General features: G+C 39.5%; 1 protein-coding gene across 2 annotated transcripts in view; it reads right to left on the bottom strand.

The window, feature by feature from the left end:
• The window catches only part of ADAMTS18 (ADAM metallopeptidase with thrombospondin type 1 motif 18), a 68014-nt gene extending 46470 nt beyond the window's left edge, over window positions 1-21544 (bottom strand). Inside the window, exons 1-3 of one of the 2 annotated variants that reach the window (XM_085234995.1) lie at window positions 21161-21544; window positions 20923-21007; window positions 18766-19082 (exon numbers count right to left, since the gene is read on the bottom strand). In XM_085234995.1, coding sequence (XP_085091121.1) covers window positions 18766-19082; window positions 20923-21007; window positions 21161-21262 — 504 coding nt within the window. In that variant the 5' untranslated portion in view covers window positions 21263-21544. Of the gene's footprint in view, window positions 1-18765; window positions 19083-20922; window positions 21008-21156 lie in introns of both variants that reach the window. The other variant, XM_085234994.1, reaches the window with a different exon arrangement.
• Between the last annotated feature and the right edge of the window lie 248 nt (window positions 21545-21792).

Raw genomic sequence — 21792 nt, forward strand, 5'->3', positions numbered from 1 at the left:
CACAAGGCCAGTTGAAATTGGCATAAACCTTTACACAGACATCAGTGGACGTTGATCCAAGACTTCTGTTGTGTTATTTTCCAACTGTTCACCTCTTAGAAAACACAAATCATTGATTTAAACATCTTAACGAGAGTTACAGCACGTTTCAGAGGCACAAAGTACAGCTTTTACTTCCGCTTAAATAAAAGTGTAAAAGAAGAACTTTCTTGAAATAGGATAAGAAGAGATGACCTAAGAATGGTTTCTAGTTATTTAAAATTATTTGAGGTCCACAACTACAAGTCACCTTTTATCTAGTATTCACAGTATAGTATTTTTGGAACCAGCTAATGTCACAGCATCCTGGAGTCTTTTCCCATCCTTTTTGTAGTGAAAACTCCTGAAATCATCTTAGCTGCAGTTTAATCAAAGCTAAAAATTCTTGCTTTCTATCCTGAAGTTCTGCTAAGTTTCTGGTCATTTAGCATCACAAATGAAACACCCGAAACCTATCTCTGCCACCAACGGCTTCCCTTGTTGGAAGGAGGGACTGCCCTCATTCACATGTACAACCTGTGGCAATTCTCTTCAAGACCATTTCATATTGTGGAGTAATGAGCATCTCAGAAGCAGAAAGAGGATATGATGGAAATCCACAGATCATTAAGCTATTCACACAACTTAGAACTAACAACCAAAGCGATATGTTGCCGTAGAGCCCATACTTGCCTCCAAAACTGGGCAAATGTCTGCTTTCAAAAACAAACATACTGTACTGTGTGCCAGAAAAAGGGAGAGGTCCCCCAAAATACTTTTACTCCTGCTCAGACTTCACCAGGATGGTGGAGAGATGAGTCCTTTCCCTTGGGTTTTATAGGTGGATAATGGTGGTCTTTCATGAAGTACAGAGATGACCTTTGAGATCCAATTCTACACATGGTCCAAGGCAGCTGGTGGCAAGCCAACCTTGACTAGAAGCAAAGTAGCTGCTGAGAAACTGGCTTTATGAGCTCAAGCACGGCATAATGTTTACGCATCTACATGGTATTTTGGAATGGAGATAGTTCTTGGCCAGCAGTTTAGAGAACAGCAATGGTCATTTCAGATCCACTTCAAATACACAGTCAGACCTGACAGTCCCCTATGTATACAGCAGCAGCCTGATACAAAATTCTCACAAGACAGGGGAAATGTGCCAGTTGTTTATAATGAGTTTTGGGTCAAGCTTTGAAAAGGGGGGGTAGTGATACAGCTTTCTCATACATACCACAGAATATTTGTTTCTCCAAAGCAAAGATATTCAACCAATAAGAGTAGAAGGTTGTTAAAAGCAATCCCACATCATGTAAGCAGTCTAAATAAATATTATTTATTTAGAGAATGTGTAATGGAAGTAGACTCACCTCTTGGGGTGGGTTCAATTGGTAGTCTGAAAAACATGCAAGACTACAACCTTACTACAGTGATAAACCAAATTATTTCCAAGAATTATAGCCAGCAATATAGTACATGGTGACCTGGAATTAGAGATACCTGATATCACTAACTGACTTTTTGAGAGATGGATTATTGAGTACCTCTCAGGTTAGGGTCAAAATGTCAGTGCTCTGGAAACTATAATAAAAATGAGCAAATTAAGATGTAAAAGTGAGTAGAAAAAATATAGGCTACATATCTGGCAAAGCAGAATGAAGGAGCTGAATTGCAGCAAGTATAGCAGAGGTGAAAGATATCTTTACCCTCGGGAAGCAGCGTGAGCAAACAGCCAAACCAATGGCAGTATATCATGGTAATTCAAGAAGTTTGTTCACTCACTACTATGACCTACAGCCTTCTGGGTTGTAGCTGCAATGGGGACAGCAGCAGCTAACAGAGCTAAGCCTTATTTTGCCTCCATATGTTGCTTCTGCTCCCCTCAGAAGGGCATTTCACCCATGTGCCCATGTTGTTGAAGCACGGGGTAAATTAAAGAAGGTTCTGAGGCGTAGCAACAGGGACACAATCCATGATTTTCCAACAAAGAGCGAAAGGTCTAAATACATATACTTCAGGCTGTTAAATGAATGACTTTTAGAGTGCTAGACATCCAGGAGCTCCTGTTGAACTGAACATTGTCTCTGAACTGCAACATTTTCAGGGTGCATTTATACCAGTTTGGGAAAGAAAATGTTCTGGGAAAGTAGTGAGAATGGACTCTCATGAGGTTTCCAATAATATACAGGCATTATTGAAGTCAGAGATCCCACGAGTAAAACTCGGAGCATTTTCATTTTTGATCCTATCCCAAACCAGGCAGCACAAAGTCATGCGAACATACTAAACAAAAGAGAATTTAAATTAACTAAACTTTTCCCTAGCTTTTATGTTTGCCAAACAAATTCATCCACTCTTCAGAAAAGTATCAAGTCTGTACAAGGGCAGTTTCTAATGACTATCCCAGTCAGGCAAGTACAAATGTAATATTTTATTGGTCTCAGTCCTTGGCTAATGAGAATAACCTCAGTAGACCTCTCCTGATTTTCACCAGATTGTAATATCTGGCTCTGTACCACAGCAAATGTTTAGATTAAGTTAATGGGCTTTATACATACTAAAATATTTTTATCATCAAAGAAGCATTAGAATCATTGGTTGCCTATTTCAACTTAATAATTCTACAGAAGATCACATGTTTCTTTAGGTTTTAAATGAATCATAGAATAACTCAGTTTACTTTGTTTTCCAACATAATTTGGATTTCTTGCAAATACGAAATGTTAGGGACTCTTAACAACATAGCATTTTATTATCTACGGATCTGACAGAAAAAAAGTAAGAAGTTGAATCTGCAATCTGAGTTAGTCATGAAAGACTATTCTGTATAGCTGCTCAAAAGAAGTGCTATGCAGAACACTGAGCAATTACTAAAACAAGGTAACAAAATTGCATGTCTTTAATTATTCCTAAATGAACAAAGACAACGTTATCTCTGAATAGTGCCTTTGTATTTTTGCAGTTGACCGAACTTGTTTAAAACATCTTTTTGCAATCCTCTGTCAACATAAGGCAAATAAGGAAATACTCTTGTTTTTTCCTCTATTGAGGAAAAAACACATCGGTGTTTAAATGTATTAGATGTATTAAATTGGTATTCATTGCAGGGTAATGAGATATTCTAGAACTAACACAAATTTCATTGTTTAGCCAAAGATTAAATACATGCTCTTAAGTACCTGTACTTCCTCATTTCTCATGTTAAAACAAAACAAAACAAACAGCAAAAAAAAAAAAACCCACCACATAAGCAGGCATCTTAAATAGACAGAATAAAAATACTGATGTGGACTACAGCATCATGACACCATGGACAGACTGTTGAGATTTAAGAGATTTAAACCTTTGTTGATTGGCAAAGGTTTGCCAAGCAGCACTCAAGATCACTTCATTAGCAGTTCCATCAGTATTGGTACTGACTGAGTTTTTGGCTTGTTATAATGTTTCTGGAAAGCAATTAGCTAAAACCAACAACTTGAATTAAGGCTCGGTGGCTGTACAAGCAGTTGGGTACTGCCTGTTTAAGCAAATCCCTGCAACTGTGAGATAAAATCTTGATGTTTTATTAGTTATGACAGTTCTAAAATCCAACACAAAGTAAACAGGAAACAGCAGGATTGTTTTATGAATACACTTATGTTTCACTTTTCCTAAAAAGAGGCAGCCCATATTTGTCATGTGCTGTCTTACAGTTGATTAGTTACTTATGGCACACCAAGAGTAATAAACCAACTGACCTCAGAAGATAGTTTAGTTAGTCTCCTAAACTAGTATGTAACAAAGGTCATTGCTGGATCAGGACTTAATGGAATCCTTTGCATGTGAGAGGAGCCCTACCTTTTGGAAATTTTGAAGCACAGAAGGCACAGATCTCCTTGTCCTCTCACTCTGGGTGGCAGAACAAAATTAAAGTACCATTAACGTTCTACTCAATTCTCTGAAGTGTGACTTCAAGATACCTACTCAAAGGATTAGGTGCAATGAAAATGCACTAGAAAGACTCCCTTCATGTACCAGTTTTATGTTGATGGGATTAATACGTATTAATATTCTAGGGAAACTGTATGGCTTCTGAATGTATCTTCTGATCCTGCAATTGTGATAAAGGCAAAACCAGTAACATTATTTAAATAATAATGACACTGAAAAAGGACTGCTTAAAGAAAAAATACAAATGATGATGATAGATAACTAAAATCAGTACTTGGAAATTCTTTTCCATAGGTACTTAGCATTAGCAGATGCTTGCTTGTTTCCGATCAGCAGCATTCCTTCCTATCGGACATGTAAATCCAAACACTGCAAGTCATAAATCAGGCCTCACAGGAAACAATACTGTAAACTGTGAGATTTTAAAACAAAATGCTGAAGGTCTTTGGTGTTTTGTTTGCTTTCTGGTGTTTTGTTTGCTTTCTGATTTCTTGAACCATTTTGGATGAATCTTTAATTTTTTTTTGTTTTACTCTTTTATGATGGTGTGCATGGGAATCATACTTAGTGTTTTTTTTTTTTTTTTTAGTGAAAACTCAGCTTTTCCTGTGATGTTAGAATTTTAGCAGCTATTCCTTTCAGGAGAACTCTATGTATCACGAGAGAGTGGCAGACAAGCCTGAAAGACACCCTGTTGAAGTTGCAGCCAAGAGGCACTGAACACACTCAGCACACTGCTAGCTGACAGCAGACACTTCACTCTGCTCTGTGACTTACACTGACCACACCAAAGATCCACAGGGAATACTCTAGACAGGGACAGTTTGCTACCCATGCCTACTTTTCCCCAGTGAAGATCTTCCAGATAAAAGCTCTGGCCTGGCAGAGCTGATGCAAATGTATTTGAGGGGGCAGAAGATCTGAGCCTGTCTGACCCACAATAATTTGCATTCAAACAAAATAAATCCAGTTCAATTCCCATAGCAATTTTATTTTGCTATGAATAGCTCAGGCAGCTCCAATAGCGAGGAGCTCGGGTTACATCTGATTGCCAGCTGTATTGCTTACTAAGAAGTTAGGTCAGTGGTTCCCAACCTTTTAATTTTCCTTGTTGGAGTATACATTGCTATGGATTAGTTACATGAGAGAGTGGTCACAAGGAACTCTGTAGGGAATAAAGTATCAGCTTTGCTGATATTCCACATACACAGACATACATATGTTGAAATATCTACGTGGGAAGGAGAAAGGGAGTGGAATAAAAGATCTTAGGCCATTAAGGGAATGGAAAACAAGAAGCAAAGATGGCCCAAGGGTGAGAACGTCAAGCTGATGCCTGCGTTATCTGGATTCATATCCCAGTTCTTTGTCGTACAACTTCTCTGTACCTTATTTCTCAGTTTTAAAGGCAGGATAGTATATTCTGTATTGTAAATGCTCGAAAAAATTGAAAAAACACATCTGACCAGTCAGATGATTCTGTGTCCCTCACTATAGAAGCTCATGGCCTTTCTCCTGCTGCAGCCCCAACCTTAAGGGTGCCACTCAGCAGCTTGAGCACACAAACCCATAGTAACAAGGCACTTGCCACTTAGCAGGACTCTGCACTGGTAAGTGGCCTGTCTGAAGACACACTGCTCAAATACAGCTCTGACCATCATCGGTCTCTCATCACATCACTGGGTAGACTTCTGCCATGTGGTCCCAGTCACAAGAACCTGAGTGCTATACATTATGCGACCCAGAAATGTGGTCACATCCACTGGAGTATGAGAAGGTTTGATAGGGTTGCTCCTAACAAGGAATTCCCTTGCTGTAATTCTGGCTACTTTACACATGGCTATACATGGTGTGATTATTTAGCATTGACAAGAAAGGAGGAGTGGGAAAGAATAAACTTAACCTCTGCTTTTGCTTGTAATCACATTTTCAAAGCAGGCCAGTAGCCTGAATCACACTGTCTTAGTTTCAGCTGGAATGGAATTGTTTTCATTAAGAGTGTCTGGTATGATGCTATGTTTTTGGTTCCAGGAGAAAAACAATGTTGACTACACACTGATATTTATAGTTGCTGCTAAGCAGTGTTGTACAGAGCCAAGGCCATTCTCATTGAAGGGCCCAAGGAGCTGAGAGGGAACAGAATCAAGATAGCTGACTCAAATTGGATAAAGGGGTATTCCATATCATATGACAGCATGTAGAAGGAGTTCTGAAGGGAGTGGGAGTTCACCTCTCTCTCTCTTCTGCTGCTTGGGGTGCTAGCTGGGCACTGGTTGGGGGGTGGTAAGCAATTGCTTCAGCATCACTTGTTATACACATTTATATATATGAGTCATAATCATTATCCTTTTCCTTTTCTTTATCTTGTAAATAGTTTTATCTCAACCCACAAGTTCTACTTTGTTTCTGATTTTCTTAGTCTCCAGGTCTTAGTTTAGAACAGACATTTGATTAAGAAGTGAGTTATTTGCTAAGCTAAATGTAGTAACTGCCATCTATAGTCCATGTTATGAACTATGCCCACATATTTCTGGGCACAGCTTACAACCTGCCTCATTCCTGTCCTGCTTCAGAACTGTACACTCACCCACACTCTCTCCCACAAATTACACTATTTTTTATTATAGGGGAACGATGCACAAAGGTAAGCATGCCAACTCTTTTGCTGGTTTAACCAGTGAAATTAAAAGCAGAAGACCTGGGTGAATTTATCCCAGTTTAGAAAAGCATTTAATACTCTTATAAATGAAAGTTTGGTGAGAAATTATTTTCAGTAAAATCTTCTAATTGCAGTAATCCCTGTAATAGAAGCAAGTTTGATCTCATGCAAAAAACCACTACAATATGTTCTGGTGAGGTATGAAATATGACACAGTGTCAAGACAGTCCTCCCACAATTGAGATAATCATGCTGCTTTAATTTTGGTCCAGATTTTCACCATAAAGTGAGCTAAATTCACCCCTTCTCACTCTAACACACCAATTTACATCTGTTGACATCTGTAATGGAAATGCTAAGTCATAGCCTGAAACAGGGATCGAGCACCTGGTGGGGAGGCAGGGCCAACCCAGGGGAGCTCAGGTGCATGCAATGCATCTGAGTGACTGCAAGGTTTGGAGCCAGGATCCACTCTTCCCAGACTTCATTTAAGGATTGACAGTGGAGGTGAGGGTATCTTTTGCTGGAGATCCCTGCCTATGTGAAATCTTCTAAAGGTAAGTAGCCCTTTTCCCTCAATTTTGTATCTGTGGCTGCTTTTGTGTTTGTTCTCATTTGCTGTAGCTAAAGACTTTGCTACCTTGCTATTACCATCCCATTATAGCATTACAACATCGTATTTGCTGATAGGGTCAGAGTGCAACACACAAGTCTTAACCAGCATTTGGACTGTTAACATAATGGTTTGTAAGTACTCAGATCTGTATTTGACTCAGCCTTCCTTACTAGGCCTGCAGAATTACAATGGTTATGAAAGGTTATTCTGATTTTCCTATAAGTAGACTTTCCTATAAGCCAATGAATTATGTGACATTTCAGTTGAGATGAGTCTTAAGAAAAGTATGAAAGACTGCATGGAAATAGTTACATATTTTTCATTAACAAAAGTAGCTCCATCATGTGCCTCAGAAAATCAGTGATAAGAACAGAGTACAAAAAAGAATATGAGGAGAAGAAAAGATTTGTTTCTACAGAGACCCATAAAAATTGATCCAAAAAAAGAGGCTTTTGATTCCTGTCTCAGCAAGCACACAATAGTGATTTTTATTTTGTTTTTTCAAGCAAGTGAATAGTGTTCATGAAAGTGTTAGTACAGTAAAGTGTTTTCAGTGTACTACTTCCTAATATATTTTGTGGAGCTCCAAAGATCAAAGAAACATTCTGAGGATCTTTAAGACCTCAAGAAATGGGGAAAAATAAAATGGCAAAGGGAAGGTTGTACTCAAAAGTAACTTTTTGTTCTGTGAGGTACTGTCTATATTAAATTGGTCCAAGAAACCTGGAAATCTATTGCCATAGATACAGCCACTTCTAGCTGGAACAAAAATGCAGGGAAGCCAAGGGAGATAAAATCCTACGGAATATGTTGACAACATGTTGCAAAGTTACAAAAGGATGGCTTAAAAAAAAAAAGAAAATCAACAGAAGATTTAGCATGCAAAATTTCCTAGGCAACCTGACCTTCTTTCTGCAATGAATCTACTGAACAGTAGGTTAAGCAAAGGTCAGGTTAAATACAGGTTAAGAAAAAAGCTCCAAGAAGAGGAATGTGCTGTCAGGTTTACAGAGGCTCTGGGACATCGTGGAAGTGAGTGAGAGTTGCAGACACTTCAGTCTCTCATCTATCCTAGGGCTTGCGTGTGCTCCCTGCTCCAGCCTGCCTCTACAGAACACTGAGAGCCCCAGTGAATGCTTGTGCAGGTGCTGATTTACCATTCTCACATCCTAACTTCTCAGCTGTATCCTGTCCCAAGCCCATCTCTCACATTAGTGTACTTCTGACTTGTCTCCAGAGTCATCTGGCTGCTGAGTGATCACTTGGGCTTTCCCTGGCTAAGGGGTCTCCATCTGCACTGCCTGCCAAGAGAGCAGTGACAGGAAGGTAGTCAAGTGCTCTTCATGTCTACACGTTTTCCTACACAAGATCTTATGTGTTTCTAGGAATTAAAATGCGGTTTTCACACTTCTCAGTGTGAATTTGCCCAGCTTAATGTGTCACGACTAAAGATGGGATTGTTCATGCAATCCATGTGGATCATCAGTCATTTACTCCACCTTTCCTTCTTTCCAGGTGGTAACGTAAACAGAGGAAAAGCCAGAAAGACCTCTTGTTGTGAAACATTTCCTCTCTTCACAGTATGTTACCCTATACACTTCTCCCACAAAATAACACCAGCAGTGTTAATGTCCTATAGAAGTAAATTAGTCACAAATAGCACCATGGGGAACTGAAAGATTTTGAATGTATACCATATAATCAGGAAATGCCCACCCTCCTTATCTGCCAGGGAACCAGGAAACTGAAAGCTTTGTAATTTTAAACTGCCCATCAGTTGCTATGAATCAATCACACATCTCACTTTGGAAAGTTAGTGTACATAAGGAATGCAGTTAAGATAAGAGAGGGCTGAAACTACACTCCCACTCCTGCTGAAATAGTTTCAGCCCAAGATTTCACACTTGATGACTCCTGTCCTGGGCTCCTCTTTGTGCTCCTCAAAAGGAGGATACTGGACATATTTTTTGAAAACATTTATGCTATTCTCAATCAATCCTAAATCTACCTCAATTTTTTTAGATTAGTAAATCAATTTTATAAGATACTGTGAGTTCATAAAGTAAGTTCTTTCTTTAACATATGCTAATACATAATGATTGAAGTAATGCCAGAATAATATATGTCACAGTCATTTTTTTGCAGCTACTTTACATCCAGCCACTTACTATGAAAACCAACCAGAGACGAATCTCATCAACTCTCTCCTTAAAATTTGAGTTAATGTCTGGAAGAGACATGAAGGAGTTCATTTAAATAGCTAGAACATGGTATCGCTATTTAATGGCAGAGAAGATAACAGCTCTAAAAAGCACTGCCCTGTGCAACCTTATGTAAATAACAGTGCATTAATATTTCACTGAATTTCACTGTCTTTTGTAAAATCAAGATCAACCCGGGCACCAGTTCAGTGCTTTTGTATAGGCATACATGTATGCATACATAAATTTCTTTCTTTTTATTGGCTAGTGAAATGCAAAAAGTCAGGTCCAGAAGATAAAGTGCCACATAGTCCAGGAGCCACATTTGACTTCATCAAGACTTGATCGTTCTGATCCAAAGAATTATAGAACATATCATAAACTTTAGATGAAGCCCCTAAAACAGCAGGTACCTGTCAATGACAGTAGAAGATATGCTGTGGGGATTAGAGTTGTTCACTTCTGTCTCAGCCTGCTAAGTTTCCTTTTTCCTCCCCCTTTGCTGAGGTTTTAGCTGCTAGAGGCAAGAAAACAATCTGATCATCAGTATGCATTGTTGGGAATGCAAAATATATCCATACAGCCTTCAGCATGGTTTCTAGCATGAAGAATAGCCAGCAACCAAAGAAACTGGGGACTGGAGATACTGTTGTGGTAGGCTGGTATCTAGTGTTTTTACAGACAGTTATTATAAACTATGTAATGTAGAATGATCCTCTGTCAGAAAAAGTAGTAAAAAGGGGCAAAAGTGACAGAAGCATTTTTTCATCCATATTACAATAATTCACAGCTCCACGGGGGGCTGCAGAAAATTCAGGCTGGCCCTAGACCAAGGTTTGTACTTCAATCTTTAATTTATACTTGCATCAACCAAAATAAATAGCACAATTTTCTGTCAAGTGTTAACAGGAAATGAAACCGGGTAGCCACATACTTAGAAAGGTTTAAACTTTCTTCTCTGACAGCCATTATACCTACTCTATACCATTACCAGGTAATACTTCAATAGCTATATTCAGTGAAAATACTTTCTGAGGTTTAGTCTAGCCTGAATTTAAGAACTACTGTTTTAGTGAACTCTTTCTTTAAAAAAAAGAAAAAAAAAAAAAAAAAGTATGGCAGAAGACAAGCCTACTCATGACAGAATTATTTTTAAATCATAGAATGCTCAGTGTTCTCACTGAAGTGCACTAATTTGCAGAAAGAGAAAGCAAATCTGTTTTTAATTTTTTCATTTGAAAAAATCTAATTACATTTTGGTGTTATATAAATTTTATATCTCGTGGCAAAGAAACTGTCGATCTGAAGAGTAATCCCTGTTTCATTAGTTTGTGTATTCTGACACAGTATATAGTATTACATTCTTAAATTAGTTGGAAGCTACACTGTGCTGCAGAGTATAAAAACAAAAGTGAGGGCTCAAGCTAGGTCAAGCATATTTTGTACAGGTCCATTAAAAATCTCATTCTATTAATATTAATAAAGATGTTGAGACACAAAAGTCCTTCAATTAACATATTAGGCAGGCAGACACAAGCTTTCAAGTGATCCCACTGTGAACAGCAAGAATCCAGTCCTCACAGCATAAAGCCATGAGTGTGCTGTGTACATAGTAGTGCAGCTAGAAATACTAATGCCACAGAAGAGTGAAAAGGCAATGCCCTATTGTCTTCATAAGTAAACATCACTTTATTGCTTCAGCTTCCTCTTCTACTAAATGTGTGTATGCTGGACCTTGCTATTCCAGTAAGAGTAACTTCAAGACCTGTTACCTTTGTCACCATACTTTTTTTTTTTTATTTATTTTACTGCTTTGTGGCAGGAACTAGCTGGGAAGCTACATATAAGATTCAGGAAAATGATTTTTATCTGACTACATAAAATGCTTGTAGATTTCCCTAGCCTATGAACACTGTAAGAGAGAAATTAACTTGGAACGTTCCAGAAATTACTTTGGATAATAATGGTTCCCACGGTACTAAGCTCCAACCATCAAGACTCATTCACTTGCATATGACCTGATTATTTGACATTTCTTCACCTCATTCTTAGTGACTTCCGAGCATGATAAACAATAAAAGGTTACTGATGTCAACCTATTATGAGTCTCTAACACATACTAAAGCTCGTACTGAAGCTTAATACATTTGTAAATTGCGTTGATCTGCAAGGCAGTATGATTTCAGGTTTCTGTAAATGTTTACCTCAAAGCTTTAGTCAATGCTCTGCTGTCTGAACCAAAGTAAAGTTCTGCTTCCATCAGCTATTCACATAGCTGGTCGACTCACTGTCAGAGCAAATCAATAGGAAATTCCTTTCGCATACTGTAATTTATGGTAGACCTGCAGCAACAGAATTGGGATTAAAATGGGATAAGAAAAGGCAAGAAAGAACCAACATTTCTGCTCCCAGTGACATGATCAAAAAGACAGTGGAAAACCTTGTTTGTAATACAGTTATACATTAAAGTTCAATTCAGATACCATTTAAGGGCTAGTCAGAGCCTTCCTAACACAAAATGAGTGAGTTTTAGGAAAAAGATAATGAAGTCTGAGCTTCAGTTGTACAACCTGCTGTAGATTTAGCTCTCACAGAGATAGCCAAGTTTACCCTCTGTTCTGCTAGCTCACTGACAGAAGATGGTTTAAAAAATGTGTATTGCAGACCTAACAACTTCTCTGTGTGATCAAGAGTCAGGTTAGAGGAAATGCTTCTAGTAACTAACAGAGCTGTTCACTTCAGTGGAGCTGTTGTGAGTTTATCACTGGACACTGAAATTTCCAAAAAGAAGACAGGTATTTTCTAGAATCTCCTACAGTGAGAGACTTGGAGATGTGGAGAGTTATAAATACATAAATGAAATCAGATGAAGCTCTGAAATTGTCTTACTGAACCAACTATAAATTACTGGTGTAGCAGCCAATTCCACAGCAAGGTCCCAGTTTCTATTGTACCCCATCCAAGAACTGCAAATTTCAAATCACAGAAGGTGATAACAGACTTCAGGCCTCTGTCATTCTCTCATAGCTGGCAGTACCAGGAATCAAGGTCAAGTTCCCAATTCAACACAAGTGTAGAAATCACAAAGCTGTCATATTCAGGATGCTGGTTTTGCAGAGAGGCTAACGAAGGAGGAAGTTTAGAGGGAAAGAAAAAAGAGGATTTACAAACAGTTTTGATACTATTGTTTGTTCAAATTAAGTGGGCTGTACAGCATGGTCAGGGCACAACCACGATACCCCTCTGCTTTCCACTGCTGTGTGCCACGTACAGAACTTTGGGAGTGGGCTGCTTGAGATGGACTTGAACTACAGTTTCACAGACTGTCACTATGTTTTGAATAAGTAAAAGGCTTTAGATTCTGAGTCTGCAAACCTGGTATTTTTCTCAAATGCTTTTGAAGTGGAGGAAAAAGGAAGAAGAAATAAAACCTTGTTTATTAGTAACAAAAAGCTGCTACTAGTTTTTAGAATCTGCCTCTAAATAGAGAAAGACTTTGGATGTTCAACAGTTCACTGATGTGGAGAAAAGAATATGTTGCATCTCAGCAGCAGAGATGGTATGATCCAAACAAAAATAGTGGCACTTAAAATAAAAATCCTCATTTACATCAAAGACATCCTGTTATGAGGAGGTCAAGTCTGTGCAGACAGGTCATCCTCTCTTGACCCCTATGGAGGCATTTGACTACTTGTTTCTCTCTAACAGACTGACTCTCTAAGGGAATCTGTGGGAACTAAGAGTTGTGGAAAGACTTTGCTATAGCAAGAAAAATGCTCATGTTTCAAGGATAGATGAAGTCTGCTGATTCTTTTAGAAGTTGCATCACTGCTTCTTAACGAAGAAAGATAAACTGCCTATTTATGCAACAACTCCGTTTCTGGAACTGTTTTTAGGGTGCAAGCAGTGGTGCTCATAACAGGCTGAAGTTTGGTGTGAGATACACCAAAGAACAATTTCCGTGCTCTTACTGCCAGTTAAGCAGTAATGGAGCAGGCAAAAACAAGTGAACAGGAGAGCTCCTGTGGGCAGCCTTGAGACCTGTTGGATGCTCACAGCCCGCTGTGTTCATGCAGATGGGGCCAAACTGCTCTTAGACAGTGACACAGTATTTCCTCTATGCGTGTTCAAGAGTTACAAGTCTTTTTTATTATAAAACCTGGAAAAAACACAACTGCTATTACCTCTCCTGCCCAGTGCAGGCAGATTACTTGTCCATTTAACCTCTTGAATTCAATTTCTCACCCAAGAGGAATCAGTTGGCTCACAATGCCTGGGATAACATAATCCTTGTCTTGCAGAGTTAAACAGAAAATTTATCAGACAGCTATAGAGAAGGGTAATCAACAATAACCTATTCATCATGCAATTCAATTCCTATCGGAGGTCAATAGAAGGCTGAAGTCAGAAGTATTCTGTATTTGTCTAGTATAATTTAAAATATCTTGAAGAATATGGCTTTTCCTCACCGTCGCTTCATTTTCCTTGAAATGGTTTTCCTCCTTTCCTCTTATTGTATTAAGAAAAGAATAATGGCACAGTGTCCATAAAAACAGTGGACAAAATGATGATCTTGTGAAACAATTTGAATTTTAAAAGGGACAGAGATGTAATGGTGTGTGAATATAAAGAAAGCCAATTAACATATGTTCCAATGCTGTTCATTTTGTTCTCATGTAACAGCAAAAGTACAGATTTGCATATTGACTTGTGAAAGGCCTAAAAATAGTTTTGAGAGTGAGTCAAATTGTCATTTTTGTACTTCGTTTCTTTTCGAGGTCCTACTGGGCCAGATTTTGTCCTATTTTTACAACTATAGTTTTCTAAAGGACGTTCCTTGCAAACAGCAATTGTTCTGTACTTTCACCAGCAGCCTGGCTCACTGATTTTGACGGCAGTTTGTCTGAATAAGAACCTTGGGATTTGTCTCAACATACTTAATTGGACTTAAAGTGTGAGCTCTAGGAATAAGAGACTGTTGTTAGCATGAACTTAACTAATGTTAATACAGGGTGCAATTAAATGACTACAAAGAATGGGTATATGAGTTGCCTTGCCTGCCTGCCTCTTAGGTGGCCAGACTACATTAAGAAGCTTTAATTTTGTGGCTTCTTTGATACTTTGAGCAAGTCCTGCCCTCAGACATGCACACACAACTACCATTGAATTAATACATCTCCTGTTTATCTCTCACTACTACATCTAACCCTTTCTCCAGTCGTAGACTCCTCTGACAGCTCAGTGAGTGTAACATGATTCATCCTTCCATCCTCTTTCTCTTCCCTTGACTAGACACTAACAAACACAACAGAATTTGAGACGAGAGGCCCCTCATAATGAAAGATTCAATCACATCTTACCAAAAACAAAAGAGGGCACTAGCTAGCACATGAAGCTGACTCCACTCTTCTAATTGCTGCACATAAATAAAAGGGCAGAATGGCACATATTCTCTTCTGATATAAGCAGGAGCAGTCTGTCAGGTCTCCACACTGGTGCACTTGTTTAGGGTTGAGTTTGGCCTAAACAATAAAATGATGTATTTTATGGGACTTTCATTGTTCCATTGATTTGATTATCCCTCTGAGTGAGTAGACATGCAATGCAAAGCTAAGAGTATTCCTTCATGTTGTGTATGTATTTCTTCTGGGGGCACATGCTTTGTGTTTGCCATATACTCTAATACCTGACTCCTCCACCAAACAGCTGCAACACTCCCACAAATGTTACATAAAAACCAACTCATTCATTATGATCAATATTTTCTATGTTTTGTGCACTGGACTACGCTATAAACTTCTTTGACTCTTTCAGAGAGAGGTCTTGTTCACAAGGGAACGTGACTTCTGTTCCTAAAAGTACATGTTTAAATTACTGTTAAGAATGTCTCAAGAACATAATCTGACTACTGACAACTTGAGTTGTATTCTGCCCCAATTTACTGTGAGACTGCAAACAACTCACTGTACAAGAGACACAACAGAGAGAAAAAGTGAGACAAACCACAGAGAGTTGTAAAGCTTTTAGGGACATCATGAAGTAGCAAGACAAACCAGTAGCCTGGATGTACGCACCAGGATAGCACAAGGAATTGAAGGAAACTCCAAGAAGTCATGCTCGACTACCAGAAGAGTTTTATTAAAAGTGATAATGAATATCAGAGAAGAAAGGAGTTGAAAATTTTACACAATTTTCTATTTGGGCTACATTGAGATGATGCCAGAAGAGCAAACTGCTTTTGTATTTACAAATGTAAATGAACTCACTGACCCAAAGTTAAAAGAGTTGAACAAACAGAAACAGCCCTGAGAGTAAGAATGTGTTAGCAAAATATATGAAAATTAAAAATAAAAATTATCATAGCTTCTTTAGAGGGAACATATCATCTTCTCTCCAGACAGCACACTTTCTTTTTTTCTGAAGGTATATAAAGTACAGCCATCCTTGAACATTTTTTTATAAGATGAGCCAATCTGTGAGATGTAGAACATGAGCCTGAATTTTACTAAATGTGACACACTTTATTATTAGGTAAGCATGATGCTGTTACACAATGTCTGATGGTGAAGCAGGCATGTAGAAAGATCTGAACAAGATTTCCTGCATACAAGTTAATTTCATCAAAAAGACTGGAAAAACACGGTACAGCAAGCAAGGCATATGCTGAATAAAGAAAAAAGGGTAGAAAAAAAGGAATTTTCCTGTTGACAATCAAAGTACCTAAATACTTAGGTGATGAAAAGGCAAGAGATATTACTCAAAGTGAATGTGCATGCATTATCCTAAAATGCTAAGTTAATTTACACCAGATAAAGAGCATGGACCCAAGTTTGCCTTTTGACCCATCAAGAAAATTGTCTTGATGGATGGAAATATTTGGTTTCCAATCAACAATTCAGCATGAAAATGTGAGGCCTCAGTGTCAACTAAACTATTAAAATGTTAGATGCACACATCTTAATAGATGATACTGAAGCAACAAATTCTTGTTCCTTTCCAGTGTTAAGTTAAGGTCATTCTGTCTAACAAACCAATTCATATAGACTCTCTCAAAAGTCCACTCTGCAGGCAATGGCAGATAACAGACAACTGAATGACTGAATACTCTAGGTCATCCAAAAAATTAGATCAAAGAGTCCCTGTAGTCCATTGAAATGCAATTGCTTCCAAATCACATTGTGGTGTTCCAGGCCTGAAAGAATGGGTCACTGCAATTTTATTGTAGAGAAGCTATTGCTAATGAAAGGAACAATGGAAAGATTAGTGCTACCAACCATATAGAAGAAACACCACTTTCGGTTTAATTGCAGTGAACAAAGCAAATAGGAAAGAAGGGCAACCAAGTGACAAAAGTAGTTGGTGCAAAGAGGATATAGAAGCTATTCACAAGGTTCTCTTGGTCAGGGCACAGCGTCCAGACTTAACATATGATTACTGAATTTGGATCACAGTAAAAAGCAACACGGTTGTCATTACAAACAGCTGATGAGCCATTTTTAAGAAAGCAGTCTTGCAAACTGAAAGACTAAGAATTCTGTTGATAATTTTCCTGCTAGGCACTAGTTGCACAGAAATTAATAAAAGGATAGGGAGAAAGGAACAATTATATATTGTGATATTGTCTGTGCAGGAGATTATTAAAAGTTATTTTAAATTGGTAAATAAAGTAAAACAATTTAAGGTGAACTATGTTGAATCTTGGAACTGATTAAAGAAGGAGACAGATTCCAATTGATGATAGCACAGATACTGAAAAGGTTCTGCCATAATAAATTTTTTGAAGCCACAATATTTATTCTCTTTTGATCAGTTTCTGGATCTTTTGTAAGTAAAGCTTACCAGTCATAACAACCTCTATGTCGAGACAGTGGTAAAAGATCCATTTCAGTCTCTGTTAAGATCACTACATTCTGTTTCTCTGTGACCCGAGGCAGACTTGAACCTTCCTTCTCCAGACAAGACATGACAAGCCCAGCTCCACTTAGCTCTTGATGCTTGTTAGAAAATAAAACGTGACCAAACAGGGAGATCACCCAAACTCCAGCTGTTGTACAGAGGCAGAGCACTTCCCTTAGAGGAAATGGCAAACACTGCAATAAGTTAAAACAGCTTTTGTCTAAGTAAGAGTGATAATACCTATTAGTTTTGAAAATTAAGTTTCCATAGAAATTCCCAACTAAGCACATCTGATAATGACAGTTCAGTACTACAAACATAAAAACAACAGAAAAATTCAGTCCAGCTCCTGGCATTTGCTCCAAAGCCACATTTGCAGTTGTTCTAATGAACTGGAAAATACTAATTCATCTAATTGCTGTGACCAACACATTTAAGTAGAGCATTCAAAATATTACCAGACTACTTCAACCAATTATCAGTATTCAACAGCTCTTCCTAGTGAACCACCCTCTACTCAAGTCTCTGATTACTATTTCAAAAGAAACACAGGACGTCTGAAGTGCCCCTCTTTTGGTCTCACCACGCAGTTTAATAGCCCTTATGATCAAGTACCTTTGCAAAAGAGATTTCTAGAGGGTGACCCAACATATGCTTTGGACCTCTGAACCATACAACAAAAAGATAGCTCCATATAACCCAGCACTGTTGAATGTCACTGTTCTAACCTGTGTCCATATGAAATTTGCGAAGTACAAGATCTTTTGCCTTAAAGCCATTAATAACTATTAATTCTGTAGTTAGCTATTCTGAGTTACATCAGTAAAGACGTTTCTGGAGGAAAATAGCACTATCAAATACATTTTGAAAAAAAATAATTTCTGCATAGTAATTTTTCACGAACAGCCATTAATAGAAAGTATGCAAAGACAGTATTTAACACATTCGTAAGAAATCAACTCATCAAGACTTATAAACCAAAGTAGGCTGGAATTGCCACAGGAAGCTAAGGGAAATTGGTTCGTAACTCCTGCTGAGTTAGGAAATTCACCCTTCCTTAAAGCAGTTGACAGAACTAGGTATACATTTTTTTCTCATTAGCGTGGGGTTTGATTTTTTTCTTTATTCACAGCAGTTCACAATAGCAGGAAGAACATTTATTTAAAAGGAAGCAAAACAGGTAGAAACTATCACAAACTACAACAAATGAAAACTTCTACGGGATAATTACTAGGCCTAGCAGTCTTCTGCTTTTTTCCTTAAAGACACCTTCCTTAAAGGTGTGATATAGTTAATTGACCATATCTATACCTCCTCTGTTAAATGCATTAGCAACCAGTGGTATTAATACCAAATGGGGTATGGTACATAAAGATCTTTGCCAAAACAACCATGGTTCCAAGTATGAAAATAGTTTGAGTACTGATTTGTTTGAAAGAAACACTTACCAAGCCTACACATGTAGATACTGCTACTGACGAGGTACTATCGTTCCTTATAAATCCCTGGTAGAAACACTGCTCAATTTCATGTTCCTGAGAATCTGAGACTCCATCTTTCCCAAGTACCTGGACAACAAAACTGTTGCTTAAAATGGTTGAAGGCTTAAGTTCTAAGTGAAGCTCCTGTCCAAATGCTGAAAATTTGTAGTGCAAGGAACTCCTTGAACTGTGAGTTGATCTCTTTTTCCTAGTACTGTGCAAAACATGGTGTGAAATGTATGATCCACTGGAATCCACTTTGACAGGTGTCACAAAGATATAATCTGTAACGATAAAGTTAGCCATCAGCTTTAGCATCCAGCAAATACGGTGTCATTCTAACAGTAAGTAGCGGGCTTTTGTTATGGTATGAAGAATTCCCTCATTCAGAGAATAGCCTGAAAGCTCCACAGGCTATGTGTATATAGGCTTGGCTGCATGTATTCACCCTGTAAGTCACACAGCCTCTCAAACAGTGTTTGTTTCCTTTCTGCCCCACTGAGAGGTACAGACTAAGTAGCATAGCTGTGAACATTCCCACAATCACTCTTCTGAAGACATTTGTCATCACCAGCAGATCTGTAGATTTTCCCCTCCCCCTGTATTAATTGCTGTCAAATGTGAAGGCTGCTTTGGTTTGAGGTTTTTTTTTTTTTTTTTTTTTTTTTTTTTTTTTTTTTTTTTGTCCCTAAGAATGCAGCAAATATTGTATCACTGTAGGGGAAACCATGACTGGGACTTTGTAGAACTGTACCACTTGTTCAAATGGATTAAAGGATTAATTTATTAATGCCTTAACTGAGTGAGACCTCATCTCTTTGTAGTGACTTGATTAGACTGGGTTTCAAATTGTAACTGACCTTCAGAAGAAAGAGATTACATGCTACCTAATAACCTTTAGTCAGCCATTGCTAATTGCATGTCAAAGAAATTTATTGTTTTGGATAAAATACATGAAAAATTACAAAACTTAACTGAGATCTACTTGCAGTAAAATACAAAAGGAAAAAACAGAGGCTCTGATTCAGCTAGCTTCACAAGCAAGTGCCTAGCCTGAAGTGCATCACCACTGCTCTTGATCTGTCCATACAGGGGCCCTGGATACAGGCTCTGAATTTTTGTCATTTGCTGAACTAGCACCTAATCCCAGTGCTGCGAGTATGCTGAACAAACTGCTTCCCAGCCCCAATGAACTGTTGAGGTGCATCTCTGTGCACCCTTAAAGATGCCTGTGCATTTGACAGTTAGACAACTCACTGCCCTCTCTTAATTGAAATAACACCATTACAGAAGAAGAAAAAACCTTATCTTGTTAAAGATGTTACAGATACAATCTCCTGGCCTGAGTTTTTATTTGGTACACACTAAGCTGAACACATAAGCAGTGATAGGCTGTTTCTTTGTAGTGGAAACAATACATCAAGAGCTTTTACTTTCCTTGAGTAGTGTTAATCAGCGTCAGAAATCAGGACGCTAAGCAGGCTAGTGGCCAAAAACTGCAAGCAGCTGCTGGAGTGAGGGAATCCCCTGGTGAACAGGCAATGGGTGCAAGAGGGTTTTCCTTCCTGCACCCTGGTATGGTTCTCCATTGTACTTTGTTTCCCTACTCATCCAATAAAGAGCACATACTGCACTTCAACCTTCTCAAAGTCATCACCATCTAAGTGCTAGTCTCTGCAGCCTGGGAACAAACAGCCCCTGGGCTCTCATTCACACAGCCTTTTCTCTCCAGTTTGCTCTCCCTTATCCTGCATGCACCACTTCTTCCGCTCTCCCACCCAAATCTTTTTACTACTTTTGTCTCCTTGCTTCCTAACAAACACATGAGGTTTTGATGTTGTGGCTACATACACATTCATCTTTCTAACTGCACATGTATATATGGATGTATTTACCATCTCATTTATTCATCCTCTACCTGTAGACATCGTTCCTTGTAGTCTTTGCACACAGGGCTGAACAAGTCAGCCTCTGCCCAGAGTTAGCTGTTTTACAGAAGGCAACTCACTTTCACTTTATGCTCCCCAAACTCTGAAGCTTCTTCACTTTAACTGCTCAGTCTACCAAGAAAAAAGCATCTACACAAATGTTCATATGCATAGATACAGAAAGAGCAATACAAACCATGGTTTAATTCACTGCTACTGATGCTGTCACTGGTTAAACTTGCTGCATGAGACATGCAACAGAGGCAACACAGCTGAAGGGTCTGCAAGAGAAAAAAAAAGAGAGAGAGAGAAAAGGAGTATTGGGCGAGATTCACTTGACAAGGGAAGGCAGAAAGACAAGGCATCAGAAACTGTGCAGTAACCTGCTATGCAAGTACACTAGGCGATTGCAAAAGAAAGTGCTCTCGACCTGCCTTTACAGCGTTTCCAAGCCACAGGAAGGTCGGGAACTGCATGGAGCTGCCGCTGAGAATCACGGCAGGTAAAGTCCAGACGACCAGCAGGAGACAGTCCATGTTCCGCCGTGTACCTGGCGTGCTACCTGCTCCCCGAAGCGCGCGGCGGCCGAGCCCGGATCCCCCGCATGGTCACCTGGGCTCTGCCCCGCAGCAGCTCCGGCGGCCGCCTCGCAGCGCCGCGCCCCCGCCGTGCGCGACGGCGGAGCCCATGGAGCGGCGCCCAGGTGAGCGCGCCCTCGCCGCCCAACGGCGCGCACGCTTTAAGCCTCCTCCGCCACCGCCGCCGCGGGGCAGCGCTGCCTCCGGCGCCGCGTCTCGGAGCGGTCGCCGCCCGGGGGGCGCCGCGGAGCGGAGCGGGCGGGACCAATAGGGAGGCGGCGGGGCCGGGCCGGGGGACTGGGGGCCGGGGCTGGGCTGGGGGGCGCGGGGGGAGGCACCTGGGCGAGGGGGAGGCGGAGGCGGCTCCTGCGGCGTCCGGGAGCGAGGAAGGGCAGGGCTGAGGGGGAGCGGCGGTGCCGCGCACACCTGCGGCGGTGGGACTAGCGCAACCGGGGGCGAGAATGGACAGCTGAGACGCTGGGCTTCAT

Source organism: Meleagris gallopavo, chromosome 13 (genome assembly GCF_905368555.1).
Source record: "Meleagris gallopavo chromosome 13, MGAL_WU_HG_1.1, whole genome shotgun sequence".
Classification (NCBI taxonomy): domain Eukaryota; kingdom Metazoa; phylum Chordata; class Aves; order Galliformes; family Phasianidae; genus Meleagris; species Meleagris gallopavo.